A 15043-nucleotide genomic window follows, 5' to 3' on the forward strand; every position below is an offset into this window, starting at 1 on the left:
CGTAGAATACTTTCACTTACTTTCACTAGATGCCCTTAACAACAATCCCCAAAATTACTTTTTCATACCTGGGGTACATATATGTTGAGCTGATGCACATTCTTATGTAACAACAACCTTATTTTGAAAAACTGCAGATCAGTAATATAATGAATTTGCTCACCCTCTTCACCTCAATCACATCACCCACTTTCAAATCGTACCAATTACCGTAGTGCCATTATTGGATTCTCAGCCAAAAATATTTAACTGCCGCCAATCCCACTTAATATTCTTATATCTAAAGTACCTATTCAGCATCCCCAGCAATCCCCCTGATTTTCCTGCCTTGCTGTCTGCATTCCTAGCAATGTAGCCATCCTTATTGTCACTTCTATAGTTTAAATTACTATCATTCCTAAACCTTGTTTGTTAGCAAACTTGGATTCAATAATGCACCAGGAATAAAAACATTATAAACTATGTTTGCAAACTGTGATATGGACAGGTTCCCAAAATTCTGTTTACAATTTACCCATGCTTGTACTACTTAACAAAGGGTTGCCTTGAGGAGGGTCTATATTGACCCGCATAAGCCAGCAACTTTCATCACCATTTATGAGAAGTACAGAAACAGAGACCTATATCTAAATTCCATGCGATATGGACAACCACCTCATCAAAATAATCCCAATATGAGCTTCCCAGCATTTTGAATAAATATAGAATGCTAATGAATATGTCTTTAGTATTTGAATATTATGCAGGTAGCTATATCTTTCTGACATCAGAAAAGTATGAATGAAGGAACTTCTGCATAGATCTTTACTGATATATATGAAAGTTTGGCCACAAATGGAGTCTTACCTAAGCAAGTAAACTCTTTCTTTTGAACCTCAGCTACATTGTGACCTCTTAAATGGGAGGGTGCCATGCACTGAGTATAAAGTCCAACACGGGGTCGCTGTCGCAGCCAGTCCGAAAGCCAAGCCATGTGGCAGTCACAGTGAAGACTGTTTGAATGAAGTCGGCTAAACAATAACAACAAAAAAAGAAAAAGAAAAAAAAAAACATCAATAGTATTAATTACAGACAATGCAAGTGGAGTTTCAGAAATCTAAAACACATAAAAGAAAAGACCTAATGATGAATCTGTCTTTTAATCTGTAGGCTTTATTTCTAAATGTCATGTCTTTGCTCCTTTTAGTTAACAATAATGTGACATCAGCCTTTTACTTCAAGATTAATTAATGAATGTGGAATGAGCCATCATAAAATCAATCCCCCTATCATCCCTTTAGTCAAACTGCAGGGTAAGCAAAAATGTAATGGCAGTAAATGAAAATATTAAAACACCATGGTAAAAAAAAATATTACAGCTGTCCCTAGCAGATGGAAGCATGACAGCTTTAAATAGAATTTAACAAATATATGTGGGCAACATTTTTAACAGAAATCCCCAAATTGTAAACATCATTAACTGTAGTCTTTGTTTCTATGGAAACTACTAACAAAATCCTTTTAAACAGATGGATTAATTTCTGCTGAACTTGACTGGATAATAATTCAACACACAACTCTTATTTCACTTCCCATTTCTGATTTCTTCTCTGTTTTTCTTTTGTTTAATCACAGAAAGAGGGGATTAGTACCTTTGGGCCCATGGGATCCACAGCCAATGCAATCCACAAAATTAAAAGACACACATAGCACTTAGTGGGAAAATTAAGCAAGCCGTCTTTCTGCTAGCAGAGACCTTCACAAGATCATGGCCTCTTTCCAAACAGCAAAAAGCACTTTGCCATTAATAAAATATCGGACCAATGTATTCTCTAAATTAGGTAAATTACTCCAGTCTGGCTTTTATGCTTTTTACCCCTTCCTTTTTCATCAAAGTAAAAGAAAGGACAAGCAATACAATAAATCAGACTAACTCCCAGAATTCTCTGTCAAGGGATAATGTCATTTTAGACTCTTTCGGCTGATGCACTCAATCCTAACTAAATAATTGTAATGGATATTAAATCTGAGGACTGAGAGTAGAATGTTAATTTTAAGATTATGCAGACTGTCTGAAACCCAGACAAGGTTAATTAGGTTTTTAATATTCAGAAACAAAATAACACAAATAAAAGAATTCTACAAATTATTTTACAATGAAACATTAGTATCTCAAATAGTTCTTACAAAGCATTACCAAAAAATTAAGGGAAAAACACAAACATTGATATATCGTACACACATGCAGATATATTATAAATTTCATTTTAATAGATTTACTAAGTAGAAGCCACTATGCCTTATATTACACAAAGTATTTATGAGCAAAAAAGTCTATAGCGTAGCCACATACACAGCATACAAAGCATAAAACCTACAGTAACCATTTAGCATGTATATCTACAAACATCATTACTTGCTCAAACCTAAAGACTTACAAGGTCCTGAGTTTGGGCATATGGTTGAAGCTTGCCACGGACAAACGGGTGATATTGTTGTTGTTGAGTGTACTGAACAGAAAAAGAAACAAAAATGAAATATGAAGTACACAGATTTGATTTCGGCATTGTCATTTTGTTTTTGGTTTAACATGAAGAATATAGCTAATGTGTGACCCACAGAATTTAAATATAATTTCCCTCTTTTTACCATACCATACTGAACATAGTCAATATAGATATACTGGAGGTAAACGCAAAAATAAACAAAATATGTGCACTCTGAAGAATAATTTATGAAATTTAAGGAGAACAATTGCTAATTGCAAATAATTTTATACACTTAAGTGCAGCATTTAAAAATTTCTAGTACTTTGTCATAAAAAATTACATTTACACAGCACAGGCAATAAACAGAACTCTTTACTGAAGGCCCAAGATAAAACAAAGGCATTTTAATATAAATAAAAGTATTTACATATTGTAGGATAAAAGGTAGGCCTGATTAATAGAGCAAAAAAATATTACTCATTCAGGAACATTTAGTACTGCAGTGCTGCAGAGGCTAGTTTTATGAGCAAAATATCTGTAAAAGAAAATAAGTTTATTGGTACAAATATGAATTTTACAATTTTTCATGTCTAAAAGGATTGTGATATTTTTTTAGCTTATTTTTGCTGTTTATTTTTCATTGTAAGCAGACATTTCAGGTTGCAATTCTTCAATTCAGTCCATGTAAATAATTTAAAAGAAGCCGATCAGTTTCCTGTTACAACAAACATTCATTTAACTTGTAATGATTATATACAAGTTCTTTTCATTTTTTTTATATTTGATTATGCAAAAAACTAACAAAGCTTTATAAATGTGTTGCAGTTTTTTTTTCTTTTAAGGGCATTATGTCTTTGTGCCTGGCTCAAAAATTGCTTCTGTTCAAAATAGAAGGAGAAATGATGATCTTAACAGGGAAACATTTCAAAGGAGAAAGGGTGGAGTGGAAATGAAGATCTTGGACTTTGGCAGGGTTCATCTTAATTTGACGCAAGTATCACAATATGGATTTTAACAATTGTTTGCAAGTTAATTTCCTATTGACTACAAATATTAACACATGCTTGTCTTGGAACTTCTAGTAATGTAGTAAAAAGCAAAGGATATTATATAAACTATAGTTATGCCTTTAACTTTAATTTCTAAACTATATATACAGTGTTGCAAATTATTACTATAAGGTAATTCCATTTTAGGGAAAACTTTCAGCCTAATTCCTTAAGTCACTTATGCTGACACAATGAAAAAACATTACAAAAAAGCATTAAGCTTATTATGTTTAAACCATGTTCTTTAAATTAATACACACCATTCCAATCAAATAACTGATTGAATCTAAACGAGTATAATTTTGGCAATATATTTAAACGTTATTCCAGTGTTTCTGCAGTTTTATGCATGTAAGGCTTTTTGAAGGAATATTAATAAGTAATTAAAGAATGCAGGCAAGTGCAAACCTAACTTAGAAGGTGGCATGTCTAAATTTTTACCCATTGGATGCATAACATTTAAAAAGAGTGCTTTCTAAGTGAGGACTGACTATTCCTTAACCTTCCAAAAGAATTTAAAAATGTATATATTTACTGTAAATATGTATTCTTATTAAAAAATATATTAAAGTAATTTGTACAGACTCCTGTAAATGAAAGCATGCTGCTTCAGTATCCTTAGCTGCATTGTCCTACGACCTCCTGAAGCCTTTAACAAAAACCCTTAAAAAATACTGCAGACACCCATTGAACACCACCATTATGCCATTATGTTTTCAAAGAAGCAAAAAAAAAAAAAAAACCTCTTACAGCACTTCCAGGTCTCGCAGAGCTCTGAATGCCCCATCTTCGATACAGCTGATCTGGTTGTAATCCAGTTGCCTGTTAAACAGATTAGAAGGATGAGCGTGAAGACGAAGAACATTTGCAGTGATATGTGCCACAAAGCCTCCAGCAGGCTGTATGATGCCTGGCCAAGCTGACTAAAAGGAACTCGGAGATTACAGTCAAACAGCTCTTACTGTCACACAGCATTCTGGCCCTAATGTTGCTACTGAAATCTCTGTTTCTCTCTAAACTATCAGCAAAAAAAACAGCAGCAGCTCGTGAAAAGCTCCAGTAAATAATAACTGCACCTTATATTAAATGCCAAAGCAACGCAATTTCATTACATCAAGAAAAGCTATCCATTAAAGGCTCTCAGCGTCATCTTGCTGAAACAATTTCATTAAGGTATAGGACTGTAAATCACTTAATGTCACATGCATCCCCTTGGTGACCTAACAGAATCCATTTATCAGAGGAGCCCTGCTGCATGTTAATTCTGCTATCCTGTGCAAGAAGAATGAAGACACTGATTTGTCTGCAAAGGCAGAATTTTGCAGTAAACCTTGCACACATGTACATCATATGCTTATGGTTTTTATAACATTTAACTACAGGTAATGCAAATGAAGTAAAGAATGCTTTTTAGCTGTCCTCTAAGCATGATGCTATAATGAAAGGTCTAGTTCTATACCCTTTCAAATGTAAACAATATGAACTGAAACCATTTGGAAAGAATACATAGACAATGCATAGCAAAATATGCACTGAATGCTACACTCTTTAAACAATTATTATTACATTCATTTCTTTAGTTCTCATTATTTGCAAAGCCTGAATCAAAAATATTATAAATAAACACAGTTATATATAAGACTTCAAAATCAATTTAATTGTTTAGTCTGATATTTAGACTAAAATGGTGTGAACGCATCCACTCAAAAATATTTTAAACATTGCTATTAATAAAAAACATGACATATACATCCCAGTATAACACAGGCATATATGCAAGAATTTTATGTTTGCAGATTTATGGTGTACATGTAGAATGTTTTTCAATAGAAAATTATAGTAAATATAGTAAATGAAGAAATAAAATATATTCAGTATGTAAGTTGCATATAATCACAGTAACAAAGAAGAAACTCTGTTTTACAAAAGGTCATAATATTAAGAAGGGTAGTGGTTGTATACATTCTACATTTAAGTATATAAAGGTCTATTCATATACTTGGAGATCCCTAAGATGGTAGGGTGCAAAATGGAGTCCCAGTGCATTATTACAAGACCCCCATACGGCTGTGGAGAGGGCAGCCTGCTATGACTCCTTCTGGCACTATCTATGGTATGAAATTGCAAGACCACTTGAGGCTTCTAGTGAGTGATCTGAAAGTGAAACCCTAATCATTTTTACACAGTGTCCAGGACCCCAGAAATGATTCTGAGCGTTTATCCAAAAGTACTTTATGAATGTGTCCAACTAGTATAGCTTTACATTTTGGAGTCAGCCTCATATGCTGGACTAAAGTAAGAGGCCCGATTGGGCAGAGGAGTACATTGGGAGGTGAGAAGGAAGTGATTGCTGGGCTACTTTGGGTATCTGGTCCAGCCTCCCTATTGTTAATTGAATAGGTAGACCAAGTGACACATAGGTCATGTATGTTGTTTTTTGTTGTACTTTGTATTCTCCCTCTTGTTTTTAATCCTGCTATCATTTAACCCATGTTACTTTAATACTTGTAGCATATTTTTTCATCCTTTGGGTTCAGGAATAAGTCAAGAGTGTTCCTTATAGTCTACTAGATTACTGTAACGCTCTCCTCTCAGGACTATCCAAAAAGACATAAATCGATTGCAACTAGCGCAGAATACAGCTGCTAGAATCTTAACTAGGAAAAGAAAATCCGAGCACATCTCTCCAGTTTTGATGTCATTACATTGGTTACCTGTGTCATTTAGAATTGACTTTAAAATCCTGCTTATACTTTACAAAGCCTTAAATAATCTGGCTCCATCTTATATTTTGGAATGTCTTACACCTTACAAATCGTAGCCTTAGATCTTCAAATGAGTGTCTGCTTAGAATTCCAAGAGTTAAACTTAAAAGAAGTGGTGAGGCGGCCTTCTGCTGTTATGCACCTAAAATCTGGAATAGCTTGCCAATAGGAATTCGCCAGGCTAATGCAGTGGAGCACTTTAAAACACTGCTGAAAAACACATTACTTTAACATGGCTTTCTCATAGCTTCATTTTAGTGTAATCCTGATGCTCTGTATATTCAATTAATTATCATTATTATTCATGGCATTCATATTCAAAATCTGTACTAACCCCTACTTTCTCTTCTGTTCTTTTTCTGATTTTCTGGGGTAGCGACCTGTGCCACCACCACCTGATCAAAGCACCGTGATGTCCCTACATTGATGGATTAAAGGCCAGATGTCCACATGACCGTCATCATCAAGTTCTTCTATGAGAACCCTGAATACAATGAGGTGATCATTTATATTAGGTAGAATGCCTAGAGGGTGCTGGGCGGTCTCGTGGCCTGGAACCCCTGCAGATTTTATTTTTTTCTCCAGCCGTCTGGAGTTTTTTTGTTTTTTCTGTCCTCCCTGGCCATCGGACCTTACTTTTATTCTATGTTAATTAGTGTTCTCTTATTTTAATTCTTATTTATTTCATCTTTTTTCTCTTTCTTCATCATGTAAAGTACTTTAAGCTGCATTATTTGTATGAAAATGTGCTATATAAATAAATGTTGTTGTTGTTATAGTCCTTAGGGTATTTTCTTTAATACTATGCATGTGGGCAAGCTGGTAAACTACAGTAGGCTACTAGTTGTGATCCAGTAAATCAGTTGTTTGAGATGTGTGCATTGCATACCCATTTTACTGTAAGGGGCCAAACAGCAAATGGTGACACAGCCTGTAAATTAGCTAAATTATCTCTGGTTTTAAATATGATATTTAGCATCAATGGTTACTGCAATCAGTACGAATATTTAACCCTTACCTTTGATTGATTTTTCCAAGAACATATTATCTTAACATGATAACTAAGTTTCCACCCGAGACACACTAGAAAATTTTGCCAATATTTGGGTTTGATCCATCCTCAGCCGCAATCTAAAAACTTGAGTTTGATGTTGCTTGTGTAACTGTTCTTCCCAGTGTCTGTATGGTTCTTTCCTGGAACCTCAGTTTGATCTACAGTATTTCAAAGATGTGCAGTTTAGGTTAACTGGTGCCTTTAGGTTCTTCTAGTATGAATGAGTATGGCCGGGTATGTGCATGTAAGTGACATGTAATAAATTGCCTTGCCATTAAGGTTCACACCATCCTATAATGGAATGTTTAGGTTCAGAAAATAAATGTGTGGGAATCACAAAACATAGTTTGGAGCCTGAAACCAAGCAGCCCTGTATGATATGATAATTGATTTCCAAGCGCACTCAACCACACGTATAATATCAGACAAAAAATAATGAAGGTATCATAACATTTATACATATCCTGTATAGGTATTGAAAATCAGTCCCAGATAGTTGTTTTTGATTATTTTTCCTAATATTATTTAACAAAAAAAGAAGAAACAGGGGTAGCACATTGGTTAATAGAAATGGAATCGCCAGGGTCCCTTCATTATCATGTCACTCTTAGCAGTAAAACTAAGAATACTCATTCAGGGTATATAAAACACATAGCAGTGCGTCATATTAAGTTATCTCAGGGGGAGTCCTTGTGAAATAACCGTTAGGGGCGGCCTACCAATAATTAAGATTAGAATATTTCACATTTAAAATATTCTTCATATACGAGCTGTTACCTGTAGGGGAGAGCACCTGCATCTCAAACACTCAGACACATCAAAACCACACAGTTATGGATTCAAGGAAAGATGTTTTTATTTAAACAAAATACCTTTCACAGGTTTACATCACCTGGTGAATCAGTCACAATTCCGTTTTTTTCCTTTTCCACCTCCACTATCCTTTGAGCAAGCCTTGTCCACTTCCTCCCAACTCTGACTCCTAGATGAGACAGAGCGATTGCTTTTCAAAATGAACCCTGGAGTACTTCCAGTGCAACATAATCGAAACCTGGAAGCACTTCCGGGTCCGGTGGAACATCTCCATAACAGGTCCCAGCAGCAACCCCTAGTAGCACCTGAAAACCCCAACATGGCTGCCCAGCAAAACTGTAACTACCCATGCAGCCCTGCAGGTATCTAAATGTGAGCCATACCAGGGGGACACTGCAACCTGGTGTACTGGGTGAAAAGAAAGCCTCGGGAGGCACACGCCCACTGTCCTTCCCACATAATGGCCTCCTCACCAGGAAAGGTTTAACCTACCAACCCAGTTGGGGTGCCAGTCTATCCATATTCTTCCTTTATCACAGCTTCTTGGCCAGGTAAGGAACCATCCACCTTGGCCGGGGATCCAGTAAACCTGTACCTTCTATGATAGAGTGTATTTTGCTGTGACATGTATGCAAATAATTAATATGCTATTTTATTTTAAAGGTATTAGCTTGCTTTAGTTTTGTTTACTGAGCTTTGTTGCAACTTCATTTTCATGTTTGTGCAGGGATAGACTTTTGCCATTTATGGACAATATGTTTGCAGGATGCTGTGAAGTCAGCCATGACTTGTGGTTTCAGCTGAGGTTTCTAACTACCCTGCTTTCTATTTTTTCTATGTGTGCACACAGAGAATTCTAAATTCAATATAAACCTGCCTTCAAATACTCCTGTCAGCTGGAGTTGGAGAGGCAATCATAATTTAATAAAGCTTATAAACTGCTTATTTCCTACTAAGCCCTTTCTTCAGTGAAATTTCACCCAACTTAAGTATGCTAGTGTGCCATCTGTATGAATGTAGAAACAAATATTTTGCAGTACAAATACCAATTAAAAAGCACTGCTTCTTATGCCAGGACCATGTTTGAGGTTTTTTTATTCTGTTTTCTGTTTTAACATGCACAAAGAACTATTTCAAATGGGGCTCTCTGTTTGCACTGCTCTCTTTGTCAGGTGGGGGTTGAATGCTCAGATTTTTTCAGAAGAATATATCTGAAGAATGTGTTTTTCCATATTTGTGACTGACTTGCGATTTTTGTATGTACAATGTGTTGTCAACAGCACCAGATGGATACCTATAATTATATATTGTGCAAAAAAATCAATAAAGTAAAACAATATTTGATCTTAGTGTAACAATGATATATCATAAAGAAAAATATGAAAATAGTGAAATACCTTGCTATATCAATTTTTTCCCTTAAATTCCCTCTGCTGTCTTCCAGCTCTAGAGAACTGGGTTTGAATCTTGGGCTGGTGTTTTAAACCCTATAGTTCAACTTCTTTTTTTTTATGGGTTTTCTATCCACCCTGTGGACCCAATCCCAGCAAGTAATGCTAGAATTAAAAAGTTCAACTCCAGAAACACATTTTGATAACATATGAGCAAGCTGGGCAACGTTTATTTTACACATAGTCTTTTGAATCAACAATTTAATAGATTAGCTTTTATAACAATTTAGCTAATGGACACTTTAGCGTTTGTCATAAAATGTACCTAACCTAATTTTCCTTAAACCCTTACTCAATTTATCATAGCCATTTAAATTACAGCAGTGGCATAAACTGTTCCCTTGACACAACACAAAAGAAAAATAGTTTCTTGACAAATTGACAAAATCTTTTAATATTATCTAATTTGCCTAATGTGTTCCCTTGGTTAATTTGGTGAAAGACTCACACAGATTTTTTTGTCCATATCTCATTATCCTTAGCTGCCAATATATAAATCACTTTTATCATCTATCTTTTAAATCATCTGTTTCTCCACTTAAAGATACTTGATACCCTAGGGAATACTAAGGACAGCTATCCACCACCTAATAATAGAAGTGCTTGGTATTGAGATGCACAACACTGATTTTGATCGTTTCCCTTATACTGTTGCAGTTAGAGCCACATTTTAGATGGTATAATAAATCTAACTTCCCTTTAACTTTGTCCTTGGTTTCATTATTACCTTTATTCTCCAGATATGATTCCTTACACTAAGAATACAATATCAAAAGACAATCTGATATGAGGAAATAATTTTATCACACCACATAACTAAAAAAATTGTTCATGTAAATTAATTATTATGCAGAGACAATTTCAAGTGATTAGAATATTACTTAATCGAGTACATTTCTATATACCTATGATTCAGAAAGAATAACATAAATGCCTTACTGCACAGAATAGACAATGTCCAAGCATATTAACTGTTAATGTTCAGAAGTCACAATTCATAAACACGAAAAATGGCAGCTGTTATTATATTGCTTACTTTCATGGGTGTCATTCATACTCTGGATCAAGAGGGCATGTGCACACCTACACAGTCACAGTGCTGCTGAATTGTAACATGTTGCATGCTAATCAGACATGCATGTAGGAATTTCATTGTAATGTGTACACATAATAATACACTTGACTATATCATAAGGTAACTAATATAAAGTAAAATCATTTCTCAACTTGACTATGACAAGAGATGCTAAACTGCAAAGTAATAAGTTAAAGAAAGGCTTCTGATTTCTTAAAAAAACAATGTAAATTTATATTAAAGAATGTTGACTGGGGAGTGGCAAACAATGTTATCAATACAATTTTTTTCTAAATCTTCCTGTGTTTTATTTATTTCAAATTACAGTCGTGGACCACCAGGGGGCATACCAGCCACCCTACCTGACACAACTGCAGGTGCAACACACCTTTATTTTTCACGTGGGAACAGCTTCCCCCCTTACAGCACAGTTCTTCTTTCCAACTCACAGTCCTTTCTCGCCACCACTCCTACTCCAGCAAACTTTGTCCTCTTTCACCCGACTCTTGGCCCCTGGATTAATGACTGCTGACCCCTTTTATAAGGCACCCAGAATGTTCCAGGTGCTCATTGAAAGGCTTCTGGCAGTACTTCCAGACGTGGCGTTAGTATTCCAACACAGTGCTCCAACCAAGTCCAAGCACCCTCTGGTGGTGGCCACGGGCCCCAGCAGGGTAGAGCTTCCAAGCTCCACACCCGTGGTTGTACAGCAAGCCTTCTGCCCTCTAGTGTCCCGGGGAAGGTAATTCCCAGAACACAGTCTCTCCTCCGGTCCGGGGATACAGGGGTGTCTCAGCCAGGCAAGGGTTCCGGCCGTCCGTCACACAGTACATACTGCAGATGAATACTGAATCAAATCAGATAAACTGAGCACATGTAGCTGATTAATGGAAAAAAAAACATCTATCTCAACACTAAGTTTTGTACTATGGCTAAGATAAAGGACATGAATTTAAAGAATATGTTCTTTACCAAGAAACAAATCTATAGAATGTTAAAAGATTGATTCTCTTTCACTTTATTCTTATCATTGAGAGTTGAATCAGTAGGAAGAGACATGACATAATAAAAGTTGGAGTTCTAATGGAGTGTAAAAAATAATAAAGGTACAAGCACATAAATTCTAGACTAAACCATAGGTTACAATCATATGAAAACTAATTGTTTAGCATAAAGCTGAACTTATACAGACAGCTTGGAGCAAGGGAATATCTTTGAAACAAGAAAGTTGGGTTTGTTGGGTGCTTAGTCATTTACAGTAATGTGATTGAAAAACACAACTTCCCCACTGACAGTGCATCTTGTTTGACGTGTTGCCGTCTAGGTTTGCAAATAGGACACCTTCTTTGACGTGAATAAACCTCTGGTGTAGTCAGTTTTCATTATCTACACTGGAATGAATAACATTACTGTTAGTTCTGTAAGTTATTCCTTTTCAGTCTTATAAAATTCATTGAGATCCTTCAAATTCTCTGCGAGTGCAATAGCTGATTAGACCTCTACTTGGGCAGTGTTTCTTCTGGTGTTTTTGTGCCACAGTATTCCAACTTTAACTCTTAGAAATCCTGGTCTAGAAGCATTCCTGTACAAATGCCTTGTATAACCAGCTTACTGTCACAAGCTTTATTTACTCAAAGCAGTAACAAAGAAAATTCTGGCTTATAACAAATTTTTTCTCACATGTTACTCAGCTGATGTTTCAATGTTGACATCAAACACTTCACATGGTTGATACCTCTCTTTCAGAGTCTACAAAATTCATCAAGTTGTTATATTCTTGCACTCACCTGACCTAGAAACCCAGTATAATAAGATTTCAAGAATCCTCTTACTTCAGCTTGTCTGTTTTCCTACTACATATGCATGAAGTACAGTATTCCCATTACGCATGTTATGAAATTCTTCAATCAAACGTTCTTCTAAATAAGGGTTTCTAATTTTTCCCTCACTATCTTTGAATGAAGGTCCTCTTAAATTTTCTTTTTTTGCATTGATTTCTACATGGCATACTGTACTCTTTGTACTTCTCAGCCACTGTAGTTAGAGGCTTCAGAAATTTTAAATTAAATGGTTGTGTGAACTTCAAGTCATCTATCCCAAATACCAACATATATTTTACATAGAACCATAAATTAAGTACATGCACCATGAATATTGTATACATGTAATAGGCAGATTATATATTATAATATGTCTTTGGTAAAAAAAAAAACCCTTTACCCCATAGATCTCTTTAATGGCATATTCTTGTGCAAAATACAGTGTTAAATTCAACTGTTGTTGCATTGCTAAGGCTGGAGATCCCTTGAATGCAGTAGCCAGGATATTTTTATAACCAGCATTTATTCTAACACCCTCAAATAATCAACAATAGCACTGCTCTATTTTTACAGGTACAATCAAACCTAACACTCTATTCATCCATTCATTTTTTAAAACTGCTTATGTTGCTTATCCTTATCATAAAGTAGAACCAAAGGTGGAAGCAATACAAGATATGTAGAGGCATTTTTCTCCATTATTTTTTAAAATATTTACACTAAAATACAAAATATCTTAATCTGATTCAGACTTTGTATGTTTTTTTTAAACCCAGCAAGAATGTAATTTTGAAACAAATATTGTTAATATATGTATTAAAACTTAAAAGGCTGGTAACAACTACTTAGCTATGTGAGAATACCACCCTTAAACGGCAACTGCATTTAGTTATTCATTACATATTTTAAACATGACTAAAGGTAAATTGACAGTACCCAAACATTTCAATAAAAATACATTTTTAAAAACTAGTGTAAACAGAAAAAGACTGTCTCCTCATATTCATTACATCTTAAGCAGTCAATGAATTAAAATTCATTCATCTTATATAAAATAGCCTATACATCTGCAATGACACCCACAGTCAAAGATTGAAAATATGTGCATTTGGAAAAGAATAGTTTAAAAACCCTACAACATGAAATAAAAACAACAACAACCATCATTACAACCAAATGAATAAGAAATAGATAATCCAAACCATCTGGAACATTACCACAGACTGTTCAGACAACACAGTTATATGCTGCCAATTTCCTCCCATAATAACAGTTTACATGGCTTACACCACCTTCTTGCAGAGTCAATAACTTTTTTCTGTGAGTAAATAAGCTTAAAAAAATCTGATAAAGTCACTGAAATTCAGCAACAGAAATATGCTTGTTTGTCTGTATACAACCCAGGTATTTAAGATATTGAATTGTACATTCACCGCAGCATTCCAAAATAAATTCACATTAAACAAGGCCCACTGGGTCAGTGTTTTCTTGCAAATTGAAAGTTTCTATTCATAAACAGACACATTAACGCATAACAGTACCATGAATCACTTCCACATTTTGTGAAAAGCACACACATATTGAATGGGATACAACAGAGGTCTTGTGGCAGCCCTTCATTCTCAGTGTAACACCAAGATAGACAAAATTGAACAAAATGGCACCTTTATTAATAAAATAAATTACATGGTGAGATGAGCACAGACACAATAATGTAGAAACAGACTAAAAAGGTCTCTGGGCTAACTCTACAGCCTGTTTACTGTATCAATGTCTATAAGCCCACTTGCCACCAAAGCAGCATCAGGTTCTTCCATTGTTAAATCTCATTGCAGGCTCTCTCTCTTGCTTTCTCTCTCATTTTCTTTCATCCTCCTATCCTTTTACCTTTCATTCCAGATCACCTCCCAACTCTCTCTGGCTATGAGACAACTTTAAATTTCCTTCTGGGGTAACTGCTGGATTCTTCTCCCTGTCCTACTTTAGCATCACCAACATTCTTACTGGATAAAGTTGTACAAGATTGGCAAAAAATGGCCAGGGCTGACTAGTTCTGGATATTTCAAGCTGTTACTCAGAGAAGTTTCCAAAGTAAACATTAACCATTAATAAAAAATAGAAAGAGAGTGGACATATTGAAAAATGAGAAATCCAGAGAAGATGATAAGAAGTGACCACACAGCACTGAGAGTGTAGATGGAGTGCAGAAAAAGAAAGGGGCCTTTGATAGCTTAAATATAACATGTACAATCTCACAATATTTTGAAATGCAGATTTGTTGCTGCGTAATACAATCAAATGCCATTCTCTGGGCCTTTCAGCTGTCTTAAGATTTTGGTTACCTCTCTGTACCAAATTGAAATTCTTCTATAAAAATATGTTCAGTCAATCCTCAACATTCACATGTTTAACTTCTTGTGACTTCAAACATTTAAATGATTTTATTAGTAACTTCATTCTTACTTTTGTGTTGGCATTCACACACATTCCCAGGCTTCATGACTATGCGCAGTTGAGAAAAAAATGACAGGTGTGATGTGTACAATTT

General features: G+C 35.2%; 1 protein-coding gene across 7 annotated transcripts in view; it reads right to left on the reverse strand.

The window, feature by feature from the left end:
- Positions 1-15043, reverse strand: part of slit2 (slit homolog 2 (Drosophila)) — a 269197-nt gene that overhangs the window by 93654 nt on the left and 160500 nt on the right. For all 7 annotated transcript variants that reach the window (XM_051928679.1, XM_051928680.1, XM_051928681.1 and 4 more), the window contains exons 6-8: positions 4268-4339; positions 2418-2489; positions 847-1010 (exon numbers count right to left, since the gene is read on the reverse strand). In XM_051928679.1, coding sequence (XP_051784639.1) covers positions 847-1010; positions 2418-2489; positions 4268-4339 — 308 coding nt within the window. The remainder of the gene's footprint in view (positions 1-846; positions 1011-2417; positions 2490-4267; positions 4340-15043) is intronic.

Source organism: Erpetoichthys calabaricus, chromosome 5 (assembly GCF_900747795.2).
Source record: "Erpetoichthys calabaricus chromosome 5, fErpCal1.3, whole genome shotgun sequence".
In the NCBI taxonomy this organism is placed as follows: Eukaryota; Metazoa; Chordata; class Cladistia; order Polypteriformes; family Polypteridae; genus Erpetoichthys; species Erpetoichthys calabaricus.